Source organism: Vanessa cardui, chromosome 16 (assembly GCF_905220365.1).
Source record: "Vanessa cardui chromosome 16, ilVanCard2.1, whole genome shotgun sequence".
Lineage (NCBI taxonomy): Eukaryota > Metazoa > Arthropoda > Insecta > Lepidoptera > Nymphalidae > Vanessa > Vanessa cardui.
The window spans coordinates 11459185-11485901 of NC_061138.1; the positions used below are offsets into that span (position 1 = coordinate 11459185).

General features: G+C 33.5%; 3 protein-coding genes across 3 annotated transcripts; all 3 read right to left on the minus strand.

Annotated features, from left to right (window-relative positions):
* Positions 1–64: 64 nt before the first annotated feature.
* Positions 65–7335, minus strand: LOC124536475 (beta-1,3-glucan-binding protein-like). Its single transcript, XM_047113027.1, has 9 exons — positions 7118–7335; positions 5929–6192; positions 5432–5610; positions 4812–4963; positions 4011–4159; positions 2941–3059; positions 2138–2258; positions 1484–1632; positions 65–780 (listed from the first exon to the last, which is right to left on the minus strand). Exons 1-9 carry the CDS (start codon positions 7317–7319, stop codon positions 586–588), a joined length of 1530 nt encoding a protein of 509 aa, XP_046968983.1. The 5' UTR covers positions 7320–7335; the 3' UTR covers positions 65–585.
* A 233-nt stretch (positions 7336–7568) lies between these two features.
* Positions 7569–10171, minus strand: LOC124536481. Its single transcript, XM_047113033.1, has 3 exons — positions 9555–10171; positions 9372–9470; positions 7569–8556 (listed from the first exon to the last, which is right to left on the minus strand). The coding sequence occupies exons 1-3, from the start codon at positions 9717–9719 to the stop codon at positions 8257–8259; spliced, it is 564 nt and encodes a 187-aa protein (XP_046968989.1). The 5' UTR covers positions 9720–10171; the 3' UTR covers positions 7569–8256.
* Positions 10172–10251: 80 nt separating this feature from the next.
* On the minus strand, positions 10252–24292 carry LOC124536479 (beta-1,3-glucan-binding protein-like). The gene is made up of 9 exons (XM_047113030.1): positions 24044–24292; positions 18223–18447; positions 17727–17944; positions 17249–17385; positions 14634–14800; positions 14132–14276; positions 13559–13638; positions 11386–11528; positions 10252–10782 (listed from the first exon to the last, which is right to left on the minus strand). The coding sequence occupies exons 1-9, from the start codon at positions 24165–24167 to the stop codon at positions 10594–10596; spliced, it is 1428 nt and encodes a 475-aa protein (XP_046968986.1). The 5' UTR covers positions 24168–24292; the 3' UTR covers positions 10252–10593.
* Between the last annotated feature and the right edge of the window lie 2425 nt (positions 24293–26717).

Below are 26717 nucleotides of genomic sequence, written 5' to 3' on the forward strand. Positions count from 1 at the left end.
TTTACATATTCTGCAGTCATTGCAAATCGATTTATACAAAATGTGCCTTAATTTAAAAAAATACTTTCGAATGGTTTTAACATTTAATAATCATATGAATGTAAGTATCAAAAACATCTAGTCGAGCTATATATTTGCTAATATCGATCAGTAATAATTTATTCACTATTAGCTATTAAGTTATTGTTTAACGTGTTAAGGAAGCAAACTCAATAAAGGAATAAAAATCAAAAACACATTTATTTAGCAAAAAAAATATTTCACCCCTACGAATAGAGACTGGCATTGTACAGTCGTGGTAAGAAAAGGTTCGTCACCTTAAGATCTATTTTCGTGTGTCTTTACTGATCGAGAATGATATGTTACGTCGCAATTATTTGATGTTTAGATTCAAAATGTACTAATTGTTTAAAACTTCATAAAGGAATGACTTTGAAAAAAAGGTTGTCTTACTCTGACTGTACATTTCTACATCATTACATTTACAGTTCTATTTATATCTTAATATATAATAAAATGAATATAATAAATGTAAATTTAAAAGTGAAGACTAAAATAATTTTAGCAAATAAATTAACTAATAAATCATAGTGCTTTGATTTTTACATAATCAATTATCAAGGGTTGGGTCCAAGTTGGGTGCCAGTTGGATTCGTCCTTCCAGAAGTTCAATGTTGCTTTTCGGTTGAGATTGATCCACGGCTTGGGTCTGCCGTCACTTGTTTTCAATGAGTCCGGGAATTCCGTTCCACCGACGGACAAACCAAGACTCAAATAAAACTGCAACAAACAATAATTACGCTTTAATTCAAATATTTTAGTCAATTTAATGATTGCAAAACCAAACACTTTTTTGCAATAGTACTCTACGTCGCTGTTACGGTTTCGATAAAAATATTACCATAGATTGTAATATTTTTACGAGAAATTTTCCACCACTTTAAAACTAAAAACTAAGCATCGTCCAATCGATACGGACCTGTTTTCTAAATATTACATTCTCATATACTTTATTATAAAGTGCTATTAAACAGGCCTTATTTAATAGCGAGCAAAAATTTGATTTCACATTATAGCTTTACGTATAAAAAAAGCAACTTTAATAATGTAAGATTTGGTTATTTTTTACAGCCAAGGAAATACATACATAAAAATGAAACCCCATTTCCCTTCAGAACGACTTTGCTGATTTCATTCATCTCTTATTTTAAGTTTTCTAATACTTTGTAGAAGGTTTTTACGACAAAAAGAGTGAAAAAAATGCTAAGAAAAAGTCACTCACGAGTCTTTTGTAGAACATTTAAAAAAAATTCGCAGCTTACTAGTAATTGGATTTGGAGTCAATTGTCAAATATATGCAATTTAAATAATTACATGTTTTAGTATTAATTTTAATTCCAATTGAATATACATACATACTAAAACTATTCATCTTGTCTTACAAGACATCGAATGAAAATATTATAGTTTTAAAACTACGTACATAATGATCAAAGGGCGCCATCTTGCCACCGCCATTAAGTAGCCTGAGCCATTTATCCCGACAGTAAATTGGCATCCAAGACCGCAGTCCATATTTCCCTGGACGGACTCGACTCCATATTTTTCCATCAACAGATAGTTCTATAGAATCTGTAACATTGTTTTCTTATTATTTTTCTATTTTTGTAGCAAGATGACCCAGTGGTAACAACGCGGCAATTAACTGATAATTACGAGTTCAAACCCAGGCCAGCACAACTGAATATTCATGTGCTTACTTTGTGTTTATAATCATCTCGTGCACGGTGCTGAAAGAAAACATCCTGAGGAAACCCGTATGTATCTAATTTCATAGAAATTCTGCCATATGTGTTCTACCAATCCGCATTGGAACAACGTGGTGGAATATGTTCCGAACCTTCTCTTCAAAGAGAGAGGAGGCCTTGGCCCAGCAGTGGAAAATTTACAGGCTGTTGTTGTTGTTAGTTTTTGTTAGAGATCGTCAAATTATGTAAAATTCTATTAACTTTAAACATATACATAACATATATAGAAATATTACAATTTTCTCGTGATAAATTTTAGCCCAAAGCCGAAAAATTGTTGATGATGAGCGCTTACCGTTAAGTGAACGATTTAATCAAACAATACTTACTCGGTGTCCACTTGACAGAGAAAACGTGGAAATCATCGCTCCAAGTACCGTTGAGATATTCTTTGATATCGTCACGAACAGGCTTACAAATGGCATTCGTTAAAGCCATTCCTCTTAGAAACTGTGGAAGATATATTATATACTATATTAAACAAAGTTTATGTCATCCTTGCAAGTATTATGTCGTGCTCATGGACGAAGAATAGCAGTGAGAAAACCTGTGTCTGTCAGATTAGTATCTGAGATAGTATCCAACAATCATCTCCTTACAAGAAAATAAGGCCTGAGCCCATCAGTGGAACATTTAGTGGAAGTTCTTTTCATGGCCTTGGTATGCGGACAGTCAATTGGATCACTAGATGTCAGATGAAGTGGTCATCACTGCCAGAAGGTTTCATAAGGTGCCAATAGAAATTGTCACCGTATGAAATTTACACAAACCGTGTATCGAACTATTTTTCATGAAGCTATTTGTCTATCAGCGAAATATAATGAAATGTCTTTGTTCTTAGAGACAACTAGTTTTATGAATGGAAAAATATGGTCATATAAAAAAAAAACTGATAACTGACATGCTCTAAAAATAAAATTGTGGATATGAGTAACTACTGTTGCTTGGCGATTCTTCTCGGTTGAATCTACTTTCCAAACAGGCGGTAGCTTTTAAATTTAATTTAATAGTAATAACTTGGCAAATTAAAATTTATGAGCGTTTATGAGCCTACTTGAATAATATTAATAGTTTCTGTAGCACTTTAGAATTGATAGTCTTGCGAAATCAGAATATAAAAAAATAAACTTACTTTATTCGTGAAGAGAGGTTCGTTTAATTGCTTATTCCCAAAAACTGTAGCAATCTTCAAAACGCCGGAGGCATAATTCATGGTTCCATATTTTTTCGTAAACGACTCCAGGAGAAGTTCTGGAAAAGGCATTACATCAAATCAGTTAAACATTCATTGATTGACTCCTTATGTAAACTTGTATTAAATTTTGAATTCATATAGGTTAGGAAAGTAGGTTGAATTTTATTCAACACTAGCGACCCGACCTGGCTTCGCTCGGTTGCATGGCTGAGAATAAATGTATTACAGAATTTGTTACTTAAAAGTTTTAAAGATTTAAGCATACATCGGGATATAGGGACAAAGAAAGTGACTTTGTTTGATACTATATAGTGATAACAAATGATATTTTTTATGCTATTAGTTGGCTGACGAGCATAATTTGGGATACCTTATGGTAAGTGGTCACCACCATAGACAATGGTGCTGTAAGAAACATGAACCATTCCTTTCATAGCCAATGTGCCACCAACCTTAGAAACTAAGATGTTATGTCTCCTGTGCCTGTTTTTACATTGGCTCACTCACCCTTCTAACTGGAACACACCAATACTAAGTACTGTTTTTTGGCGGTACATATCAGATAAGTATGTGGTACCTATCCAGACGAGCTTGCACAAAGCCACCAAGTAAATTTAGTATGGCTTTATATGGCCTATGCTTCAATACAATCATCAATTCACTGATACAATCGATATTACATGTGTTTTTGTAAATAATACCTACCTATTAATTCTTGTTTAAAAATACCCGGAAAAATGACATTTCTAGCAGATGTTGGTATGATTATTAGCATATTCGTTGTGCGCATCAGGAATGAGGAAGTAAAACGCTTTGGATGCGTTGTTGGAATTGTAATTACGTATAGGTTAGGTCGCTTACCTCACACACTTTTCGAAGAAACAAACAAATATAATAAATAGTTGGAGAAATTGTTTTGGTGTGTAATTGTTAGTGTAGTGTAAGTGTAAAAAAAGTGTACTGAATCATACTTAATCTAAGCGGTAAATTTCTTGCTTACTATAAACCTGGATAAAGCCAGTCTCCAATCGGCATCTTGGCACGTATTTCCACAATGCCGTAAGTGAAGGAGAATTTCGAGCTTAGTTTACCGCTGACGACCGGAGGAAGAATCTCCAGGCCATTTCCTTTTGTACTGCAGACGCTGCCCGTACATCTGAAAGGTGATATAATACATTTAAAAATTTAAATTGTTCAAATAAATGTTGAAAAAACTATTATAAATGTTGTTTTTATCAAATACGATTTTGCATTAACGGTTTTTTATTAGTGACTTATGAAGTATATGTTACAGCATAATCATAACATAATATGCAAAAGAACTATTCCCTGTGGCAACGCCGCGTCTGACGAATTGATTCACGAGGATGATGTAGGTGTATAATTCATAACCATTCAATAATTATTATAAATTTGTTGATATAATGATGAATGTTGAAAAATTCTGTGTCAATGATGATGATTCTGGAATGAACCGCTACAGCTAATGCTAATGTAGTACTAATCCAAGAAGTTAAATTACTAAAAAAGATATTTGACTTTGTTTGATAAATTATAAGGAACTACTGGCCCCCTGCGTTCACAATGCGTTAGGCATAAAAAACACATTACTCTCCGTGGATTTGAGGCTATAATTATACCAAACTTCACCAAATTTCGATCGCTGATTTAGCCATGAAATAGCAATAGATACTAAGACAAAGTTACTTCCGCACATTTATTTATTATCAGTACAGGCAATTTTCTTTTGACTTGTTCATTTATTTGTATTATTAAAATGTATGTTAAAATGTATGATTTGTACTTACCCATCGTGTAGATCCAATACTTTGGAAAACAAAGAATTATTTGTGAAACCAGGTAAATTTTGTTGAAGTATTGGTTGAATTTTAAGTGTCCCATCTTCTACTTTTACAACGGGATTTGAGGGCAGCTTTTGATAAGATATAAATGGATGTTCCTGGAATAAAACAATACAGATTTTTTTTAAAATGATAGCTACTATTAGGAATGCACTGCATCTGCAATTTGGGAAGTAAGATGTCAATTCCTCTTAAACCGAAACTCAGCAATCCTGAACATTGCCGTTTGGCGAATGGAATAAATAGGTGAAGATTTAGTGGTAGTACAAAGCCCACCAAATATATTGGGGTTACATTTCGAGTACTATCTTTATCAGCACTCATGATTCGTATAATAATTACCTTGATAGCTATATCTAAACATCGACTCAGTGAATACTCCGCAAATCCTACTGAGTATATTTTTTTGAATTCTCGTAGTTTGTACGGTATACTTCCTTAATTCTCTAAACTCATTCAAGACAGAATACTGGGGATTTCTGTGTCAAATTTGTTTAATATGATTGGTAAAGTTGTCTAATTGTGCTGAATACTTCCAATTAAGAAACAACGAAAAGACTGCTAACCGGATTGTCCTTTGGAATATATTGATCTATTTGCCACAGGTCTTCTCGGAGAATATCAAAGTCATCTTCAAATATCGTTTGACCAGCGCAAGCTGATCTACCGTGGATACGAGTAACCGTCGGGCGACACTCGCTTTTTACGGTTGAAGGAGCACTATAGTCGTCCGGATCTTTTAACTCTACAAATAACATAATAGGAATAAGTTTAGAAAATGAACAACGTCCACGTACGTAAGAAAGACCGACCAATGAGGTTTTATTGGTATTCTAAAAGTTTTCTTTTATTTATATCCAAATAAAGTGCGATACATCAAATTACATCAGCCTGTAAATTTCCCACTGCTGGCTTAAGGCCTCCCTTTGAGGAGAAGGTTCGGAAAATATTCCACCACGCTGCTCCAATGCGAGTTGGTAGAATACACATGTGGCAAAATTTCTAAGAAATCAGACACATGCAGGTTTCCTCACGATATTAAAATAACATAAAATTAACCTACCTGTTATTTTGTGCTGTTTTCCACCAGTTGCATAACCGTTAACAGCGTAAGCCAAAAACTTGTTAGAATAATCCAGTTCCCCCCTACGTAAGGCCACGAACACGTAGTAGACCACAATGGTTCCAACTTTTAGTTGTGACACATGATCTTCATACAGCCACCTTCCATTGGTCTCTTTGGTCACGAATTCTCTAACATGACCGACGTATTGTAGATCATCATAAAAATTCGCTTCAATATGAAGTAAATTTATTCTTGGATCTCCTGAGGGATTTAATATAGAAATAAATGTAATCTATATATATATATAATCAAATTTGAGTGTCTGTTTGTAATTAAAATTACCGCTTTTTACTAAACGTGTATGTATGCGTAGATAGTAGTATATATATCAAAATAACTTTTTTTTTCAATTTTTGTATATTTTTGTATTTCTGCTAATATCTGGAAGATCTAGACCAATTTTAACGTGACATTCCCTTGCAGATACTTGATGTAATAAGATGTAACTTAGGCTATAAAAATATATATTTTTTAAATTGAAATGGGCCTGAAATCACGGGTAAAGCTAATAAAAAAATAGCATTATTTTTCTACAAGTAAATATCATGGCTTATCAAACGCTTTAACCTTTAGATCTTATGACAGACCTTGAGAGCTTTATCCATATAAACAAACCATAAAATGAATGGCGCAGCTTAGACATAAAAATATACATAATTATTGATAGACAGATAGACAAAAAAAAATACATAATTTTTTTTGTTAAATAATTGTAGATAAATTAAACAAACACGAAAGACAAATGTTACCATATTAAATTTATGATGACATCATTGCGTCTTAGGCAATATAATGGAATATTAATCACAATTACTTCACTTTAAAAACAAAAGAATAGACAAAAAATAGATAAAAATAACCTATATCGATCGTACAGTCAGAATAAGAAAGCCTTCGTTTTCAGATTAATTTATCTAGTCTTTAACTCTTGTACGTTTTGAATCTAAACATCAAATAATTGCGACGCAATATGTCAATCTCGATCGGTAAAGCAGATTATCGCTCATACTGAGCACACGAAAATAGATCTTAAGGTGACAAACCTTATCTTACTCCGATTGAACATACCTACTTCATATCTTGTCAAATACCTAGTCAATATTAAAGATTATATGAAATAATTTACCTGGTATAAAAGCTCGAAAGCCCTTGGGTTTCAATGCTTGGATAGTTACTTCTGGAAGCACGTAGTCCGTTATATTTTGTGTGTATATTTCTTGTAAAATTAAGGTTATAAAAACTATAGCTGCACGCACGTTATTCATTGTAAGTCTTTGTTTATTTATGAGGTTATAATATGTGATGACGTTCATTTGCCTCAAGATCATCGTGCGTTTATCAAATTATAATAAAATGTTTATGTGTGCGTGAATGTACAATATATATTTTTTTGTCTTGTGTGTATATTGTATCTAAGAGTTATATAAGTATTTTTTTGTGCTATAGTTGTTAGTTATGATTAAATTGATTTTGGTGTTGGAAGGTTTATAATATAAAACCAAAAAAATATTGTTTTGCTAATTTAATTTTCATCTTCATGCATATAAATAATCATAAACATTTTTTTAATATAAAACTTCAATTAAAATAATTTGGTCATATTTACACATTGTCAGATATTTTTGGCATTGATTATAATTATCTTACAGTTTAAATTTTAAAATAGGTACATATAACTAAAATACATCATATGTACATTTTTTTATTATACAATATTTTAACAATATTTTATTATACAATACAACTCATAAAAATATTTTGGACCAAAAGCATTTAAGTAGGAAAGTAACAGTAAAGAAACAACATAATACACTATAATTAAGTAAAAATGTCTCTAACAAACAAAACAAATAGTATATGCACATAGGTACCCAAAATATTTATAGCCATATAAACATAGAAGTAATTAATGAGTATTTAAACGATTTGTAAATACAAGTGGGCATGAATGAGTCTTTTAAAAACGTGTCAGATTGAGCATGTTGATAATATCTGATGGCACAGATGTTTTAGAGGAGAAAGGTTCAGTATGAAAGAAAGAAGAAAGAGTTTGAAGATGTGATGAAATCGCAGAATGTGTTTAACTTGGTAGTAAGGCTATGTGCAAGTCCCCTTGGGCAGGCTTCACCCACTTGACACCAAATAGCAATACTGAGTTTTATTGGGTTCTGATTTGAGGGATAATCGAGCCCGTATAGAAAAAGTTTCGGCAAAAATGTATTCCTGAAGTTTTTATAAAAATGCTCAGTTTAAATAAGATGAACATTATATATATGAGTCCTGAACAAATGGGTAGTCGTCGCCATTGTGACGTAACACATTGGGTACTGAAATCAAACAAGCATTTGAAATTTTCTGGATAACTGCGTGGTATCCGGGTCCTTTAACGATTTTGATCCTTCTGGGCTCAGACATGGGTCCTTCGATATCATTTTTAAACGCTAGAAGTCGCAGTTCATATACAACGTTATATTCTACGTCAGTAATGAGAACTTGTGATTGAAGATTCCCATTCACTATAATTTCTCTCGGAGTTCTGCTTAATGTAGTATTTACCTGGTATTTCTAAAATAAAAAGGCATAATAAGACTAAATGAGAATATTATAATTGTCTTTGAGTCATCATCTAGTTTATGTGTATTTAAACAGACTTGATAAGCAAAAGCTTCGGAATAAATAAATCCATTGTGTAACCAGTAATTCAAGCAGGTTTTGGTTCCAATCAATATGAGAAATCTTGACTGAATAGAAGAAAAGGGATGCATGATAATGCCTTCTTTTTTAACTTTACTAGACGAATAATAATAAAATTCTGTATAGAAACTCATTTTTCACACGATTATTTAACAAACACCACTAGTATAAGACATGACAATGTGAGAGATAATATTTCCGTACATGGTTGAATCGCTAAAAGCCATCCGAATTAAAATGTCATGTTCTAGTATCTGTGATTAAAGTATAACATCGCACATTTTTATAGTAGGTTTAAACTCAACATATTCATGTTTAAAAGCATCCCGTGAGGCAACCAACTATTTGCTACTGCGAACTGCATATGAAAGTTTATTCAGTTTGTTTGACAAGTCCGGTGGGTATTCGATAAACTGTGAGTTAAACTGTGGTCGTTTTTTTGCAGAACAAGCGGCGTATGGACATTTCGATGTACAATGCGTGGATGTGCTGCTATTTCGTAGTACTCGATATGACTTTTAGTGAAAATAAAACTTGCAGTGCCGTGTGCAAACTACTTATATCAATCTAAAACTGGAAATATGCACATGGGAATTGTGCTATGATTAAAAGTTTAGTTGAGGTAGATATTTTAGTATAGGCTATCGTATTTTTTTTGGTTGATGGGTTACAAGGAATGTACTTACCTCAAGAGTAACATCGTCTTGGATCAAGCCAGGGTATTGTTCAGCGTTAACCAAATCGTATTTCTTTTCAGTATCCATTTTGACGGTCCATATCCTGACCTAAATTATAAGAATCCTCTAATAACAGAGTCAGAATTTGAAAAGAACTCAATGATTTTGAATACTTATTAAATGTTACATTACCTTATATCCGGTGACGTCAGCTTTTGATGAATAATATATACTACGCCACGAAACAAAAATTCCCAATGGATCCGTTCCCCAAGCGTTAGCTATATCTATGACGTCAATACTATTCACGAGTCCAAAAGCACAACATACGAATAAACTCCAAAAGATCATTTTCATTGATTGCAATATTAATTTGTTATAACTTGCCAATAATTATTAGCATCTGTTATTATTTTAAATATGGAATCTATTCTTGTTTAGGTACACAGATGACGTGATAACCTTAACGTCAAGGTTTTTCTTTTATTGTGATAACGTTACTATTAAAGTTGCTTATATGTTGGTAAATGTATTTAATACAAAGCGTTTTGAAATTATTTATTTATGACATTTTCTAAAATGGTAAGTATTAAGACAATTAATTAGAAGTGAAGTCGTTTTTTACATGTTAAACAATCAACTTCAGTTATTGTCTTATTATTTGATTAGTCAGTATTTATTGGATGTACTTAGTTGATTTACTTTTTAGTAATTATTTTGTATTCTTTAAAAGTTTCTATGTACTTGCTAACATCGAGGAATATACCGAACTGGTGGTAGTTTCACTTAATTTTTAAATGACGATTCAAAACTGCTTTTAAAAGCTTACTTGAATAAAGTTTATTTTGATTTGATAATGCACCACACGTACATAAAGAAATAAAACAGATATAATTAAAGATATTTTATTGGTAAAAAAAAGACGGAAATAAATATTATATTTTTGTCATAATTACACATAAGTCAATACAACTGAGCTGTTATTTAATATCGAACTTTGTGGAACGTTATTACTAAAAAATGAATTGAAAATCTATTGAATTCATTATAAACTAATTTGAATATGGAATACGGGTGACAGCTGTTGGAGCCGTTACACTGTAGTGTTCGACAAACTAATTTTAGAAGACCTTTTTGCAAACTATGGGTTTTGGTTATTATACAAAATATGTCTCTTCTTGAAGACTGTATACGAGTATGTGTAATATTTAACAAACTATAATAATATTATTTATAAGGCAAAAACTCTAACGTAGTCCACTTTAAGAGCCATATCATTTTCGAACCAGGTTGAAATCCACTGGCCACGCCCTTCCCAAAATTTGAGCATGGCCTTCGTAGAATTGTTAGTCCAAGGCTTGTTTCGGCTATCCGGGAATTCATTTATACCACCCACGGATAGTCCTAATGAGATATAAAACTGAAACAAAAATATAATCATTTAGAGGTTTAGAGGTTAGAACGCGTACATCTTAATCGATGAAAACAGGCTCAAACCGAGGCAAGCACCACTGAATATTCATGTGCTTAATCTTTGTTTATAGTTCATGTCGTGCTCGGTGGTAAAGGAAAACATCGCGAGGAAACCTGCATGTGTCTAATTTCATAGAAATTCTGCCACATGTGTATTCTATTAACCCGCATTGGAACAGCGTGGTGGAAATATGTTCCAAACCTTCTCCTCAAGAAGGAGGCCTTAGCTCAACAAACAATATTAAAATCTGCTCCGAAATATATTTTTTTAAAGTTATCTTTTACACGAACTTGTATTATTTTCTTTAGGAGAGTTCTTATTAGACTTTAAAGTCTTTGATTATCTTACGTTAACTAAATTATAAATAATTGAAGTACTACACATTGGAATTAAAAAAAAATATATACGTGCACACTTGTGATTTTTTCTGTTTTTTTTTTTAGCTTCGATTTATGATAACTATTTGAAGCATTTTGATTGCTGTAAATTAATATAAATCATTGACCAAGTTTAAGCAAAATAAACGTTAAAGAGGTGCATATCACAAACCATTTCATCGAAGGGAGCTATTGCTGCTCCTTTGACCCACTGCGAAGCAGCCGCTATTCCGTTTTCTTTTGCATCAGGCGAAAAGCCTTCTCCTGGAGAAATATCACCATATTTTTCTCCATCAACATAAAGAGATATGCCATCTAAAACAAGAAACATAGTTATTTCTTTATCAGGAATTTTCTAGGAAATGTGTGTGTGTGGGTTTGTAGTAGTTGGTTAATATATCATCATAACAAGCTTATTTTTTGGCGGTTCTTTTCAGTATAATGATAATACTCTTCGTCATGCTTCCTTGGTAGAGAACAATTGGACAACATCACATATATTACTCTGATCCCAGTGTAAGTAGCTAGCACTTGTGTTATGGAAAATCAGAAGTAACGACGGTACCACGAACACTCAGACCCAAGACAACATAGAAAACTAATGAACTTTTTCTATATCGACTCGGCCGGGAATCGAACCTGGGACCACGGAGTGGCGTAGCCATGAAAACCGGTATACACACTACTCGACCACGGAGGTCGTCCGAGAAATTCCTATTTCAAAAACAAATCTCATAATAAAATAAAAGAGTACAACTCAGGATTTAAGCGAGGAACCCGTGAATTAGCGGGGACAATTACCTAACACACTTTAAGTGAGCAAATAGCATTTACGAATTTATGTATATTAATATAAAAGATATATTATTAAATAAAAAATCTTAATAATCAAAGTGATTTGAAGTGAAATTACCAAAGTATTAATCATCAAAAAATCTCGCAATGACATATTCTAATTGCAATCCTCAATAAAAAATTATATTTGGGATCCGTTTTTCGGGGTAGATAATTTCTGCATTGACTGAAATATGATGGCAAATAGGCTAACTGGTGGTAAATGGTCGTCGTTTATGCAATAAATATTTACCAACAATGATTACGTGCCAGAAACCTTCGGAACCAATATGTGGCGTATATTGTGCAGATACAGTCTCACTCACCCTTTCACCAGAACTCAAAAACTAAAAAACCGATAAATCGGTGCTAATTGGTTCTACTCGTACATATCTTGTTCTATAATTAATGAAACCTGGTCAAAAAGTTATAAATCCACTCCAAGTCTGTTTGCGAAATAGCTGGATCTGAACATAAATCGATAATTACAACAATCGAGCAACACAATGAAACAATGATGGCGATCGGAGCTAAAACCGATAAATCCCTAACATTTTGCATAGCTGACTCCTTTGATTCAGTCGAAAAACGATACGTCCGAGATACTTAAAAAGACAAACAATATTATGCTTGAACTCTTTTTGAAGTGAGAATCTTCCGAAATTTCGTTAACAAATCTGATCAGGAAAAAAAATCGGTTAAGCATATTAAAATCAAGAAAAGCACACCCTCAATCAATAGCACCGCTTGCTGTAACCAAATGTCTAAGGACTCAGAAGAAAGCAGAAGACTTTCATGGTAAAACAATTTGGGACGACCGTTGTTTAAACTATATGTCTAAGGGCTCAGAAGAAAGCAGAAGACTTTCATGGTAAAACAATTTGGGACGACCGTTGTTTAAACTATATGTCTAAGGGCTCAGAAGAAAGCAGAAGACTTTCATGGTAAAACAATTTGGGACGACCGTTGTTTAAACTATATGTCTAAGGGCTCAGAAGAAAGCAGAAGACTTTCATGGTAAAACAATTTGGGACGACCGCTGTTTAAACTATATGTCTAAGGAATCAGAAGAAAGCAGAAGACTTTCATGGTAAAACAATTTGGGAAGACTGTTGTTAAAATTATATGTCTAAGGACTCAGAAGAAAGAAGACTTTCATGGTAAAACAATTTGGGACGATTGGGAAAATTATGAAACTTTTTGGTGGTGCAAAAAGATATTAAGTGAAAATTCCACTACAGGTTCAGTAGTTGATGATACTGAAGCAAATCCGGTAGTACCTATATTTGGTAACAGTATTGAACCCATGCGAAGCCGGGGCGGGTCGCTAGTACATTATACAATGTAACTTATAACCATGACAGTTGATGTGTTTATATATGCATATTTTGGTAGTTAGCATAGAATATAATAACTATAGCATTTTTATATTGAATGCATAATATAATATACATTCGAATGAGCTGTTAGTCTATATGATATTGTTATGTAATGTTATATAATTTTTTTACCTTTTCTCCATACTAATGTGTAATTATGATAACTCTTGCTCCATTGTTGAAGTCCGATTTTTTCCTTCAAATGCTTCGACCTTAAAAATAATATTGAGTCGTATAAAAATAAATAGAGAATAACTATCGCAACATTCAGAATATCTGATATAATTGATTTTTAATCGAACTAATATTCAGAGGATTATTTTATGCGTTTTTCTTTTATTCTTTTTATTAATTTATTTTCAATCAGCATCATAATTTAAGTTTAGTCAATATTCTAAGCCGAGATGGACCAGTGGTTAGAAGGCGTGCATCTCAACCGATGATTGCGGGTTCAAACCCAGGCAAGAACAACTGAATATTCATGTGCTTAAAATTTGTGTTTACATTTCATTTAAACATCGTGAGGAAACCTGCTTGTGTCTAATTTCACAAACATTCGCATTGGAACAGCATGGTGAAATATGTTCCAAACCTTCTTTTCAAAGGGAGGGAACGCCTTAGCCCAGCTGTGGGAAATTTATAGGCTGTTACTGTTGTTGTTGTCAAAGATTATATTCTTTAGAAATAAATACAAGGATGTAGCACCTGTATGGTTCTCTGTCAGCTATGATGGGTCCTCCGTATAGCTTCTTCGAATACTCCAGGTTACCCCTGACAGCTGCAATACGCAGTAAGCCTGAAGCGTAATTGTTGGGACCGTAAACACGCTCCTTAGGCTCCAACTGGATTTCTGAAATTCATAGATCCCTTTTTATGAACTCTGACCGATATTGTTCATGAGTTTTTTGACATCGATGTCGTAATTTAGGTGACATTGTGTTTTATTTACTTTCTTGATATAAATAATTAAGCATATTGCTGTCTTTTGAAATATTATAGCTGCATAATTTTTATTAAGTAGTATGTACAATGTTAGGTGTAATAATTGACGAATATTTATCTTTAAATAGACATTCTGGAAGGCTGACTCAAAATAATTTTGAATGTTGGCAATATATGACTCATAATAATACACCGAAACCAAATGTATAAATTGAAAAATAGGATAAGTCAGAACGCCTTAAAGTATTTACAGTATTATTCTTACCTGGTATAAGCCAGTTACCCTGGGGCATTTTCGCTCTAACCTCGATACGGCCGTATTTAAAATTAAATGATTTCTTCGATGTGATCTTGGCGGTGATGATGGGAGGAAGGATCTGAGGACCGAATGCTTCACGTTGACATTCACTTGTACCAATAATTCCTGTGCACCTGAAAGTTGTAATAGTAGGATAGTAAATACGTCGCTGGGAGAAGGTCGTGGTTTTTCATGGTTTTGTCTAGAACCTGGTGTTGTCTTGGTGCCACCATTACTCAATGGTAGTATAGCGTATCCTTTACTACTAGCTCTGTCGGCGACTTTGCGCGCGTTGAATTTAGTTTAATTATTTGCATGAACGCGGGCCGAGGCACAGAAGTTTTCCTACAATGTTTTCCGCTGAGCACGAGATGAAATATAAAACACAAGTTGAGCACATATATATAGTGGTGCTTGCCTGGGTTTGAACCCAAAATCAACGGTTAAGGTACACCCTTTCTAACCAGGCCACCTCCGCTCCTAGTAGTCGTCTCCAATCAATTGAAATCGGAACACTCACAATATAGACTTTTAACTAATAATACGTAAGATTTTAATAAAATAATAATTAATATTAAAATAAATAATATAAGGCCTTATTTGCACCATCAGATCTGATGACAAAGGAACTGGGTTCATTATTGGCCCAGAGGATATGTAATTTTACTGGCAATCTTACCCCCACTCTACGTATTTATTTATGTTATTATTCGTATAAAGATAAATTATTAATAATTTTATGATCACATAAAGGCGTACATATGTTAATTGAATGTGAGCAAACTACGAATTCACTTTAATGTTTTGACAGATGACGTCAGAACTTGTGACATCATTAATAGCTAATTCAAAAATACAGGTCGACACGTCATTGACAAAATAGGTAAGTTAGCGTGGGAACTCAGTACGCAGTTTATGGAAATAGGAAAGAATATGTGGTAGGGACGAAAAAAATTAAAAAACAGTAAAGTAAAGTAACAGCTGGTACATTTCCCACTGCTGAGATAAGGCCTCCTCTTCCATTAAGGAGAGGGTTTGGAACATATTCCGCCACACTGTTCCAATGCGGGTTGAATGCAGACATGGCAGAATTTCGATGAAATTAGACACATGCAGGTTTCCTCACGATGTTTTCCTTCACCGCCGAGCACGAGATGGATTATAAACACAAATTAAGCACATATATATATAGTGGTGCTTGGCTGGGCTTGAACCCGAAAACATCGGTAAAGATGCACGCGTTCTAACCATTGGGCCATCTAAGCTCTTAAAACTGAACGGGTGGTTAAAACGTAAAGTTGTCACAAAATATCACAATCTTTGTATTTGTTTTTTGCTCGCTATAAAATATATTAGTTGAATTAAATATATGAGTTAGAAGAGAATTAGATAGAAGAGTCAAATGTAAGTCTAAATAAAATAATGCATGAACATCATAAGATTCATTCGAAAGAGCGCAAGTTAGAGATAACGGCGTATTTGTGAAGTCCAAAGCAAAGAAAACTTTAGCCAAACACTTTTGCTACCCGTAATAAATACGAGTTGTAATTGTTTTATTAAATCTAAAATTGTAAATATTAAGCTTGTGTTAATTAAAAATCTTCGTAGGGTACAACAACAACAACAGTCTGTCATCTTCCCACTGCTGGGCTAAGGCTTCTTCTCCCCCTGAGAAGGTTCGGAACACATACGTAGGGTACAAAAATAATATCACTGTAATTTCAATGGTTAAGGAACTTACTTATACCTATGTGCCGAAGTATAAAACTGATTGTAAAATGTGTGTCAAGAAAAATAATGTGTATTTGTAATTCATTTTCTTTTTCGCGGAGGGTGTGTGTGTGTGTACTTACATCAACTATGCTAAACGTGTGATTGCATTCACTTGGTAGTAATTGGTCAAAACAAACAATAACAACAACAACCTGTAAATTCCCACTGCTGGGCTAAAGGCCTCCTCTCCCTTTGAGGAGAAGGTTTGGAACATATTCCACCACGCTGTTCCAATGCGGGTTGGTGGAATACACATGTGGCAGAATTTCGATGAAATTTGTCACATTAAGGTTTCCTCACGATGTTTTCCTTCACCGCTGAGCACGAGATGAATTATAAAGACAAATTAAGCACATGAATCAGCGGTGCTTGCCTGGGTTTGAACCCGGAATCATCATTTAAGATGCACGCGTTCTAACCACCGGGCATCTCGGCTACCACAAAGATGGAACTAAACCTCCCCGAAAGCCGCTTTAGTCCAATAGTGAAACCTTTAAAGCTGTATTTTTATGTACAACTAGCTGTGCTCGCGACCTTGTACGCATTTGAATTAAAAAAATATATTATTGTAGCCTAAGACTATTATATTAGTTATATGCCATCAAAAGTCCCGTCAAAATCGGTCCAGCCGTTCTAGAGATTAGCCGGAACAAACAGACAGACAGACACACAAATATTGTAAAAAATGTTATTTTGGCATATGTACCGTATGTACATACATATACATTGAATAAAATGGGGTATTTTAATGTTACAAACAGACACTTCAATTTTATCATATGTATAGATATACAAAAAAGACATCTTACCCATAGGTTAGGTCCAGAAACTGATACACATGTTCATCTCCATATTTCGATTCGAGTGTTATCGGTTTGATGCTCAATATTCCTTCATTAACGCGAATAGTTTTGCCATCATTTAAATAAATATTGAATGGATAATCCTATAAGAAAAAATGCATATTAAATTTCTATTACCGTAACGCAAATTAAAAAAAATCAAAATAAACTTTATCTTTCTCTTATCTTCTGATATTAAGTCACATATATAACATATCGTAGATATATGTACATCGGTTGAAAATCTATCACCTATATTCAGAAATTTCAAATACTAATTTAAAGTTAATATTTTGTCAAAATTCCTTCAACACCCTTCAAACCGGAACACAACAATACTGAGTACTGTTATTTTGCGGTAGAATAACTCATGAGTGGGTGGTACCCACCCAGACGGGCTTGCACAAAGGCCTACCCATAATTAATATACATAATCGGTACTTACTGGTTCTCCAGGAAATTTAATTTCATGTGTCCAAATTTTTCCTTTATCGATACTAGAATTGAAGTTATCCTCAAATAGCAACTGCCCTTTACAGACGAATCCGGGCACAGATACTTTAGATTCTGACAATTCACATGGATATATTATTGAATCTGAAATACTTCCCGATGGATATTTACCTTCTGAGGTAACAGGTTCACCAGCTTCATTAACGTAACCTATAATTTAATTATAATTTTTATTTTATTCAGTGCTATCTTCTTTTCGATATTCTTAAAGAAAAACTTTGACTCATAACATAATATAACATCGATAAACATTCATGGTAATGATTTTGATACAAAATACTTCGATTATATTTAGAAGCTTCTAGAAATCGAAATATCTTCGGTGGTATTTGTACGACATACATTGTATGACGTATCTGTATTAAATACAAAACCGTGAAAAATTTTATGGTACTTTTATTGTTAATTTATATGTTTATAATTCATACCTGTAACCGTCCATTCGCCGTTGTCCTGTCTATATCCCTTGCCGTCCTTGATGACAAACGTCCAAAAGTAAATTTTATCGCCAAGTTTCAGAGTCGATTCCCTATCTCTAAAGGTCCATGTTCCGTTTTTGGGTTTGGTTATGTCCCTTGCCCAATCTCCAGCCTCCAGACCATCCATTTCTTCGTTGAGCTTTCCATGGAAAGCGAAGAGGGTGTATCCATCATCTTAAATGTATTTTAAATTAATTTTAATTTAATATAACTCATCAGAATATCCAATAAATATTGGTAAAATAACGAAGCTAAACTAAAGGCTTGTTTTCGTCAAAACTATTTACAGCTGTGCCTGCGACCTTGTACGCGTTTGAGTTTAACAAAAAAAATTTTTGAAGCCTTAGTTGCCACTTATTATATCAGTTATCTGCCGGTGAAAGTCCCGTCAAAATCGGTCCAGCCGTTCAAGAGTTTAGCCGGAATAAACAGACAGAAAGGTAAAAATTGTAAAATATATTATTTTGGTAAATCTACCGTCTATTTATACATATGCATTGAGTAAAAAAGGTCTATTTTAATATTAAAAACAGACACTTCAATTTTATTATATGTATAGATCTGATTGTCAATTGGTTTAAATAAACGCGCAATAATCCTAAATGACAACGCATAAAAGATTAATTAAGTTGCATTATCTTAGTTTTATTAACAACTTTCGAATGAACATTCCCATGATCTCTAAAATAGATGATTTCTAAAATAGACTATTTTCGAAGTTTGCCCATACTAATTTGGCAAAGATAATCTATGCTTATGTAATGTATATATATCTATTTGTAATATTAATACAACCGATTTTTACCAAATGCATGCATACAAATCACGGTACGTATAACAAAATCCTTCAAGTATTGTGTCTGTCTGTTTGTTCCAATTAATCTCCGGGACCGATTTTGACGGATCTTTCACTGCTGGTACTGGTGTAATAATGAGTAACTTAGGCTACAATAACAACTTTTTTTTGTTATTCAAACGCGTTCGAAGTCGCGGGCACAGCTAGTACAAAGTAATCTTAAATAGTGACGTTCCAACCTATCCGTTACAAAACTCAGTATGGCTTTATGAATGAGTTGTCGCCCGCGGTTTTACTCGCGTTTGGGTGAGTTTTTATGAGTTAGGTGAAAAAAGTGGTCAATATCCTTTCCTGGCACTAGCGCGCACTGTTCTTGTCAAGTCCGTGAATATGTACAGATGCAGACACAAATGTCACGTGGTAACGTGCGCGCACCTCCATACATATTCATGGACTCGACAAGAGTGACGAAACAGTCACCGTGACAAAAGTTACCAGTGCGCGCTAGTTCTTAGAGTTTAAGCTTGCTTTACAACAAATTTCATCAATCGGTTCATTGATTTGGTCGTGAAATAGCAACAGACAGACTGAGTTAATTTCACATTTATAATATTAATATAGATTTATGTTTAATCATTGCCGAGCCGAGATCGCCCAGTGGTTAGAACGCGTGCATCTTAACCGATGATTTCGGGTTCAAACCCAGGCAAGCACCACTATATATAAGTTTGTGCTTAATTTGTGTTTATAATTCAACTCGTGCTCGGCGGTTTAGGAAAACATTGTAAGGAAACCTGCATGTTTAATTTCATTTAAATTCTGACACATGTGCACTGGAACAGCGTGTTGGAATATGTTCCATAAGGAGAGGGTCCTTGATGGAAGAGGAGGCCTTAGCCCAGCAGTGGGAATTTACCAGGCTGTGACTTTACTTTACTATGTTTAATCAATGGGAAAACTAATGGAGAATATCCATGGTATTCTAATGGTATGACGTCAATTCCATGTCCAAGTTGTTCATTGGTCTCGATTCTTCTCGTGGTTGGGATTACGTTCTGCGGTCAGGATGCTATACGTGTACATGCTGAGCCAAACTTACCGGTTATTTCAGCTGACTGCATCTATTTCGATTGTACGCTGTTTGTTACTTAAAAAAACATAAAATACCCAACAGGATAATTCTGTATTTTATTTAATCTGACCTCGAACGGAACAATGACCTTTGTCTTCATTCTATATTTAAATTTTTCTGATAAATAATTTTACATAATACATATTGTATTATTTACATTCGTTTTCGAATATTATTTGAAACCGAAGTTTAATTTAACAAACCAAAAATCTTCTAAGATTTGTAAGGTATAATTAAAAATAAACCGAAGAAATATATCTCAAGAAAATTAATTATAAAAAAAGCGTCCATCGATACAAAATCTTTCTTTATATTTAATTTTTTTTTCTATGTTTTTATAAAAAATTGGCTTCATCACCGCGTTTCCCAGTCGTTATAAAATTACACAAGAGCAATTCTGTGGATACCTGCAGCTGTAAATCAATTTAACCCACTGATACTGTCAGGTACCTCGGCGTAATTGTTGACTCCATCTTACGCTTTAAAACGCACATGAAATAACTTTCATCGTGTATACGTCAAACAGCAAATATAGGCCTTATTCGCGTCTCAGCAACGAGAGATATATTAAAGTCTGTTTAATTTGCTTTAACTCAGTCACTACTCACCTACTGTATTACAAGCTGGGGAAGTGCACCAAAGACATCTTTATTTCAATTGGTAAGAGCCCAGAGGTCAGTGTATAAAACGATGCTTAATTAGCCTTTCAGATATCCAATCCAAAAGCTGTTTGAGGAAATAGACGTACTTAGCGTGCGAAAACTATTCATACATAAACCGCTGCTAAGGTTCATCAAACTGTTACAAACTCAGCTGATTATCAAAATCTCCTTAAGCGACGTTCAAAATGGAGGTAATACGCATCCACATATATCCACATACACTCCTTTTGCGAGACGTTTCAGTACCTTTAAAGGGTACTCCATATACAATAAAGTAACCAGTGTAAGAAATATCAAAAAATTAAATATTCAAGCAAAACAAAAAGTATTTGACTGGACATTTCTTGGCACCATTAAACTGGCTTCTAAACTAAGGAGTATATTCAAGCTACATTCTCAATAAATAGCACTTGCATATTATTCTATACAGGCTCTCTTATCAATTATACAGATTGTTGTTTTATTTATAAACCAATATGTATATATACCACACGACCTCCTTGGTCGTTTAGTGTGTACACCAGTTTTCATGGATACGCCACTCCGAGGTCCTGGGTTCGACCCCGGCCGAGTCGATGTAGATTATCATTAGGTTTCTATGTTGTCTTGGGTCTGGGTGTTTGTGGTACCGTCGTTACTTCTGATTTTCCATAACACAAGTGCTTTAGCTACTTACATTAGGATCAGAGTAATGTATGCGATATTGTCCAATATTTTTTTATTTATTTACATATTTGTTTATTTCTCATATATATTGCTGTATTATTATATAATTATTTACGGGATCGTATATAGTCCGAGCTCCTGTTAAATACGTATGAAACTGTAACCGGTATCTGGTACACTGGTACTGGTATACAGGCTTGCCTAGTACTGGACTAATGGATGTTTTGTGAGAATGTTAACTTTCGTGTCAATTAATTTATGTTTATTTATTTATTGTTTATTATACATACATATGTATTGAGTAAAAAGGGGCTATTTTAATATTACAAACAGGCACTCCAATTTTACTATATGTATAGATATATTTTGTTCAATAATTTTGATAAACTTTTTTAAAGCAATATGTATTTCTTTGCTTTGGTACAGTACCCACTATACTCTAGGGTCCCTGACAGAGGGTATCTATAGACGCTTTCTTTAGAAGATATCTAGGTGAGAATACCTATGTAGATTGTTTTTTAAACTAGCATTTAAGTTTCCTATCACAGGGAATTTACCAACCATGCTGAATGTATTAATAAAAAATCCCAATAATTCCGCGTATCGTGCGTGCGATGATAACATTTTAATCAAGATTCGTAACAATATTAATATGAAAATAACGTACATACCGTATTTTTATAAATTCTCCATTGCTTAATTATAATAGGTAATTAACTAATCTATTAGTAATGAATAAATTTTAACCGCAATCATCTATTCAATTAATAATTACATTAAATATTAATAATCTTTTCTATATAAGACGTTAAAAACGCGTTAGGCTTTTTCGATATTATATAATTGACGTAATTAACGTTTAATTTACATTATATTAAACTAAACACCGGACAAGGGCGAGAGGGACTCACGAAGGGTTCCGTATGTATAAAAATGGTATAATAATTTTATTCTGTTTTTAGTATTTCTTGTTACATTAACAGATATAGACCATAAGAAATAAATCAACAGCAGTCTGTAAATTTCCCACTTCTGGGCTAAGGCCTCCTCTCCCTTTGAGATGAAGGTTTGGAACATATTCCACCATGCTGTTCCAATGCGGTTTGGTGGAATACACATGTGGCAGAATTTCTATGAAATAAGACACATGCAGGTTTCGAGTTCGAGGTCGAGAACGAGAATTATTAACACAGATTAAGCAAATGTACAATCAGTGGTTCTTGCCTGGGTTTGAACACGCAATCATTGGCGAAGTCTCAAGAAATAAATAAAATAATAAGAAATACATCATCTGTAAACATTTCAAGTGTCTAAATATAACGGTTCATAAGGTAGACCCTAGTGATAGATAGACGTTGGGACGGTCGGTAGGGTCTTAGTAATAGCGTAGGTATCTTTCGTTACAGAACACTCAAAAGAGGTTGAGGATTAATATGAAATGTTTAATTTAAAAAAAAATTATACAATATACATAAAACTTATATAACATGATGCAATACGTTTTGGAGACGTTTTTGGTAGATAATATTATCACATAAAAGTTGCGTTTTGCTTGGCTTCTTGTTTTCTGATGTTATAGGTAAACAAAATTAACATACAAAATGTGTTCGCCACAGAATTGAGCTTAAGAGGTCTGGGTGTAAATGTTTACTTTAACATATATATGTATGTTTAAAAGTCATTATTATAGTCATTATTAGTCATTACAAGGAGGAACCACAAGTCGAATCTACATTCCGAATCGTCCGAACAGGTTTTATTGTAATTTTGACGAAAAATTTCGATTATCATTTATTACATTATTCAACCTCCTTTTTATCTTTATTGACATTTAAGTTATTGAACTATAATTAAATATTATCTGTCATGTATTTACATTTTTGGTTGTTGATATTATAAAGTTTAAGATTTGCCGCACATATGTTTTTTTTAATTCTCGTATATAGTGCATTATTTACTCATTCAATGTAATTGAATCATTCGTTCATTCTATTCGCAACTTGAGTATTTTGCATTTATTAGATTCCGATTAGAAAATTGGAAGTAGCGACGTTACCCCAAACGCCCAGACCCAAGACAAAATAGAAAACTTCATTATTTAACTTTGAAAAAAATCATAATTTTACATATCGACTCGGCTGGCAATTGACCCGGGACCCGGGACCTCGGAGTGTCGTACCCATGAAAGCCGGTGTCGACTACCGACCACGGAGGTCGTCAAAATATAAATAACCTGTCCGTTTTTAAAAAAACGAATCGCATATCCGAAGTGGAAATTCCATCAACTACCGTGGCTGATTCCATTTATAATATAATTATATTATACATAAATCCATTTCGCAAATAAAAAAAACAATGTATTTTATTTGTCATACCTAGGAAACAATCACAGCCCATTTAAAGAAGGATTATGAGGAAAGCAAAACATGTACTATTACATGATTAAGATCGAATATATTAAAACCTTTCGATTTTATAGTGAAATAAAAAAAGATATTATATTAAAAATATTACCTGGAATAGACACTCGTAAGCCTTTAGGATAAATTGCTTCCAATTTCGCCGGTGGCACTTTGTAACACTGCGTTAAATGTATTCCGAAACATGCTAACAAACCAACCAAGAAAAATAAAGACATAATAAAGAAACACTTTCTATCCCTGTCTTACGCTATGTTTTCATCGAAGCGTGAAAAGGTAAGACGATTTAAACTAAGAACACTATTCGATGTCTGACGCGGTCTCTCAACGATAATAGACTAAATTTTCGATTGCTGTACCGCTGTTTATGTAGTTACGTTCTGTAGAACAAGTAATTTATATTAAGGACTAATGTTTAATTACAGTTAACTGCATATATCAAATTATAGTAAAATATTTTTTTTATTGTTTTCTGGCTATCAATTTAAATTATTCTAGTTCTAATAACTTATGATTTAGTGTAAGTTTCACGACATAAACTTTGTTTAATTTAATTATTGTTTTTTGTTTTTGTCACGCGGTCTCGTTTTCAAGCTGAAATATGAGGGCGATAAAACCCCGTCTTCACCTAGTACTGATAGCTGGCGATCTATTTCGAACATTTTATTTGGTATAAAACTTTTTACATATGACGTCATAATATCAGGCTATACAACTATAATCCTAGAACTTGCCCAATCGGATAGAAATGGCGAAGAGGCACGCATACCGAGAAGGTTGGTGAAGGGTTCGTTGGCTTTGATTGACTTAAACAAGTCGAATTTAGCAACATACATGTCTCAGTATGTTGTGTTCTTATAGCAGTATTTAGGAGGCATAAGGGACATAGCAACTCAGTTTTTTGGTGGTGCATTGACAATTTTTTATGCTATAGGTTTGTGGACGAGCATATGGGCCACCTGATTGTAAGTGGTCACCGCTGTCCATAGACATTGACGGAGTCAGAAAAATTAATAATTACTTACATCGCCAATACGCCACCAACCTTGGGAACTAAGATGTTATGTCCCTGTAGTTCACACTGGCTCGCTTACTTTTCAAACCGGAACACAACAATACGAAGTACTGTTCTTTGGCGACGCTCAATGTCTCCAATAGATGACTTACCGCGAACCTACAAAAGCCTACTTGGATAAAGTATATTTTAATTTCGATTAATTGCCTAACTTAAAAGTCAAAATATAATTATATTTGGTCTTTAGTTACGTTTCATTTAGAAAAATAATAGTGAAAATATAGCACCGCATTGGCTTGCCAATGAGCTGCTCATTGGCCAAGCTTATTATTTTGTATTTTATGTGTAAAATTAATTAGTTGAGTGATGGCTGAATTTCCTTTAGATAATCACTATATAATTTATACAAGTTTCATGTAGCATCTGTTGGAGTAACGTGTGTTAAAACTAGTTTAATTTACGACAAAATCTCTTCAAAAATATTTGTAAATTGTTATGACAAATATCAGTAACACTTTATTATTGTTTCCATTAACAATAATTAACGATAATATAGATTTATTCTTCAACCGGTTTTTTGTTAGCAGGTCGGTTCAATTTGATAAATCTGATTAGTATGTAGCGGCATGCTGAGTTAATGTTCTTTATTTATATTTTGGAGTAATTAATAATGGCGTAAAAACATATATGACATATTGTATGTTACACTGCCTCGTTAGATTTTGAGCTTTTGAGGTGCAAATCCCAAGGTTCTGGGACTATTACTAGGGTTAACCTAGCGAAAAATTCTCGGTACTAGTTTTTTTGATATTTGGTGAGATGATTGTTTGATGAGTTTTCCTCGAAACTGGCCAAAATCAATAAGCAGGTCATCATCATCCCCGTGTATGAAGTAAGACTTGGAGTATATGAAAATTATTAACACAACATTACGGAGCAACGAGATAATAATTAGGTTAAAATTATATTTATGTAACGTTGCATCCCATTCAAATAATAATAATAAATAAATAAATATTGGACATCATCACATACATTACTCTGATCCTAAATATGTAGCTAAAGCACTTTTGTTATAGATAATCAGAAGTAAAGACGGTACCACAAATACCCAGATCCAAGACAACATAGAATATGAACTTTTTCAACATCGATTCCGCTGGTAATCGAACCCGGGACTTTGGAGTAGCTTACCCATGAAAACCGGTGTACACACTACTCGACCACGGAGGTCGCTCAATCACCTTAAAGGCTCAGAGCCTTGAGCTCAAGCAGTTTTTTAAAACATACACTTATAGTACATGTACCAAACAGTGTTAGTATGTAAATAAAAAAAATTAACCGCGTTTGTTTTTATTGTAGCCTTGCTAATATTTGAAGCCTTGCTAATATTTAATCGAGCTGATTTGGTCATGGAACCAGCACCTGTTGGACTGTAAACACGTTAGCGGTTATTAGTAAGTGCCAATTATAAAGTCGGGCTTGGAAGTTTTTGACGAGTACAATGCAATATATCACTGACAAAGTCTATATTCGTTTTTGAAACATAGTTTTATTTAATTAATTTTATAAGAACAATTTATAAAGTCAGCAATATTTGGTATTGTTCTGGTCTGAAAGGTGTTCAATGTCTCAATAATTTGTGATAGCTAATTATCATCATCATTATTTCATATCCCCTTGGTCTAATTAGCAGCCTGCCTAATTATTTTCAAGAAACCACTTATCTTGTAATATATTCGTGAACTTTGCT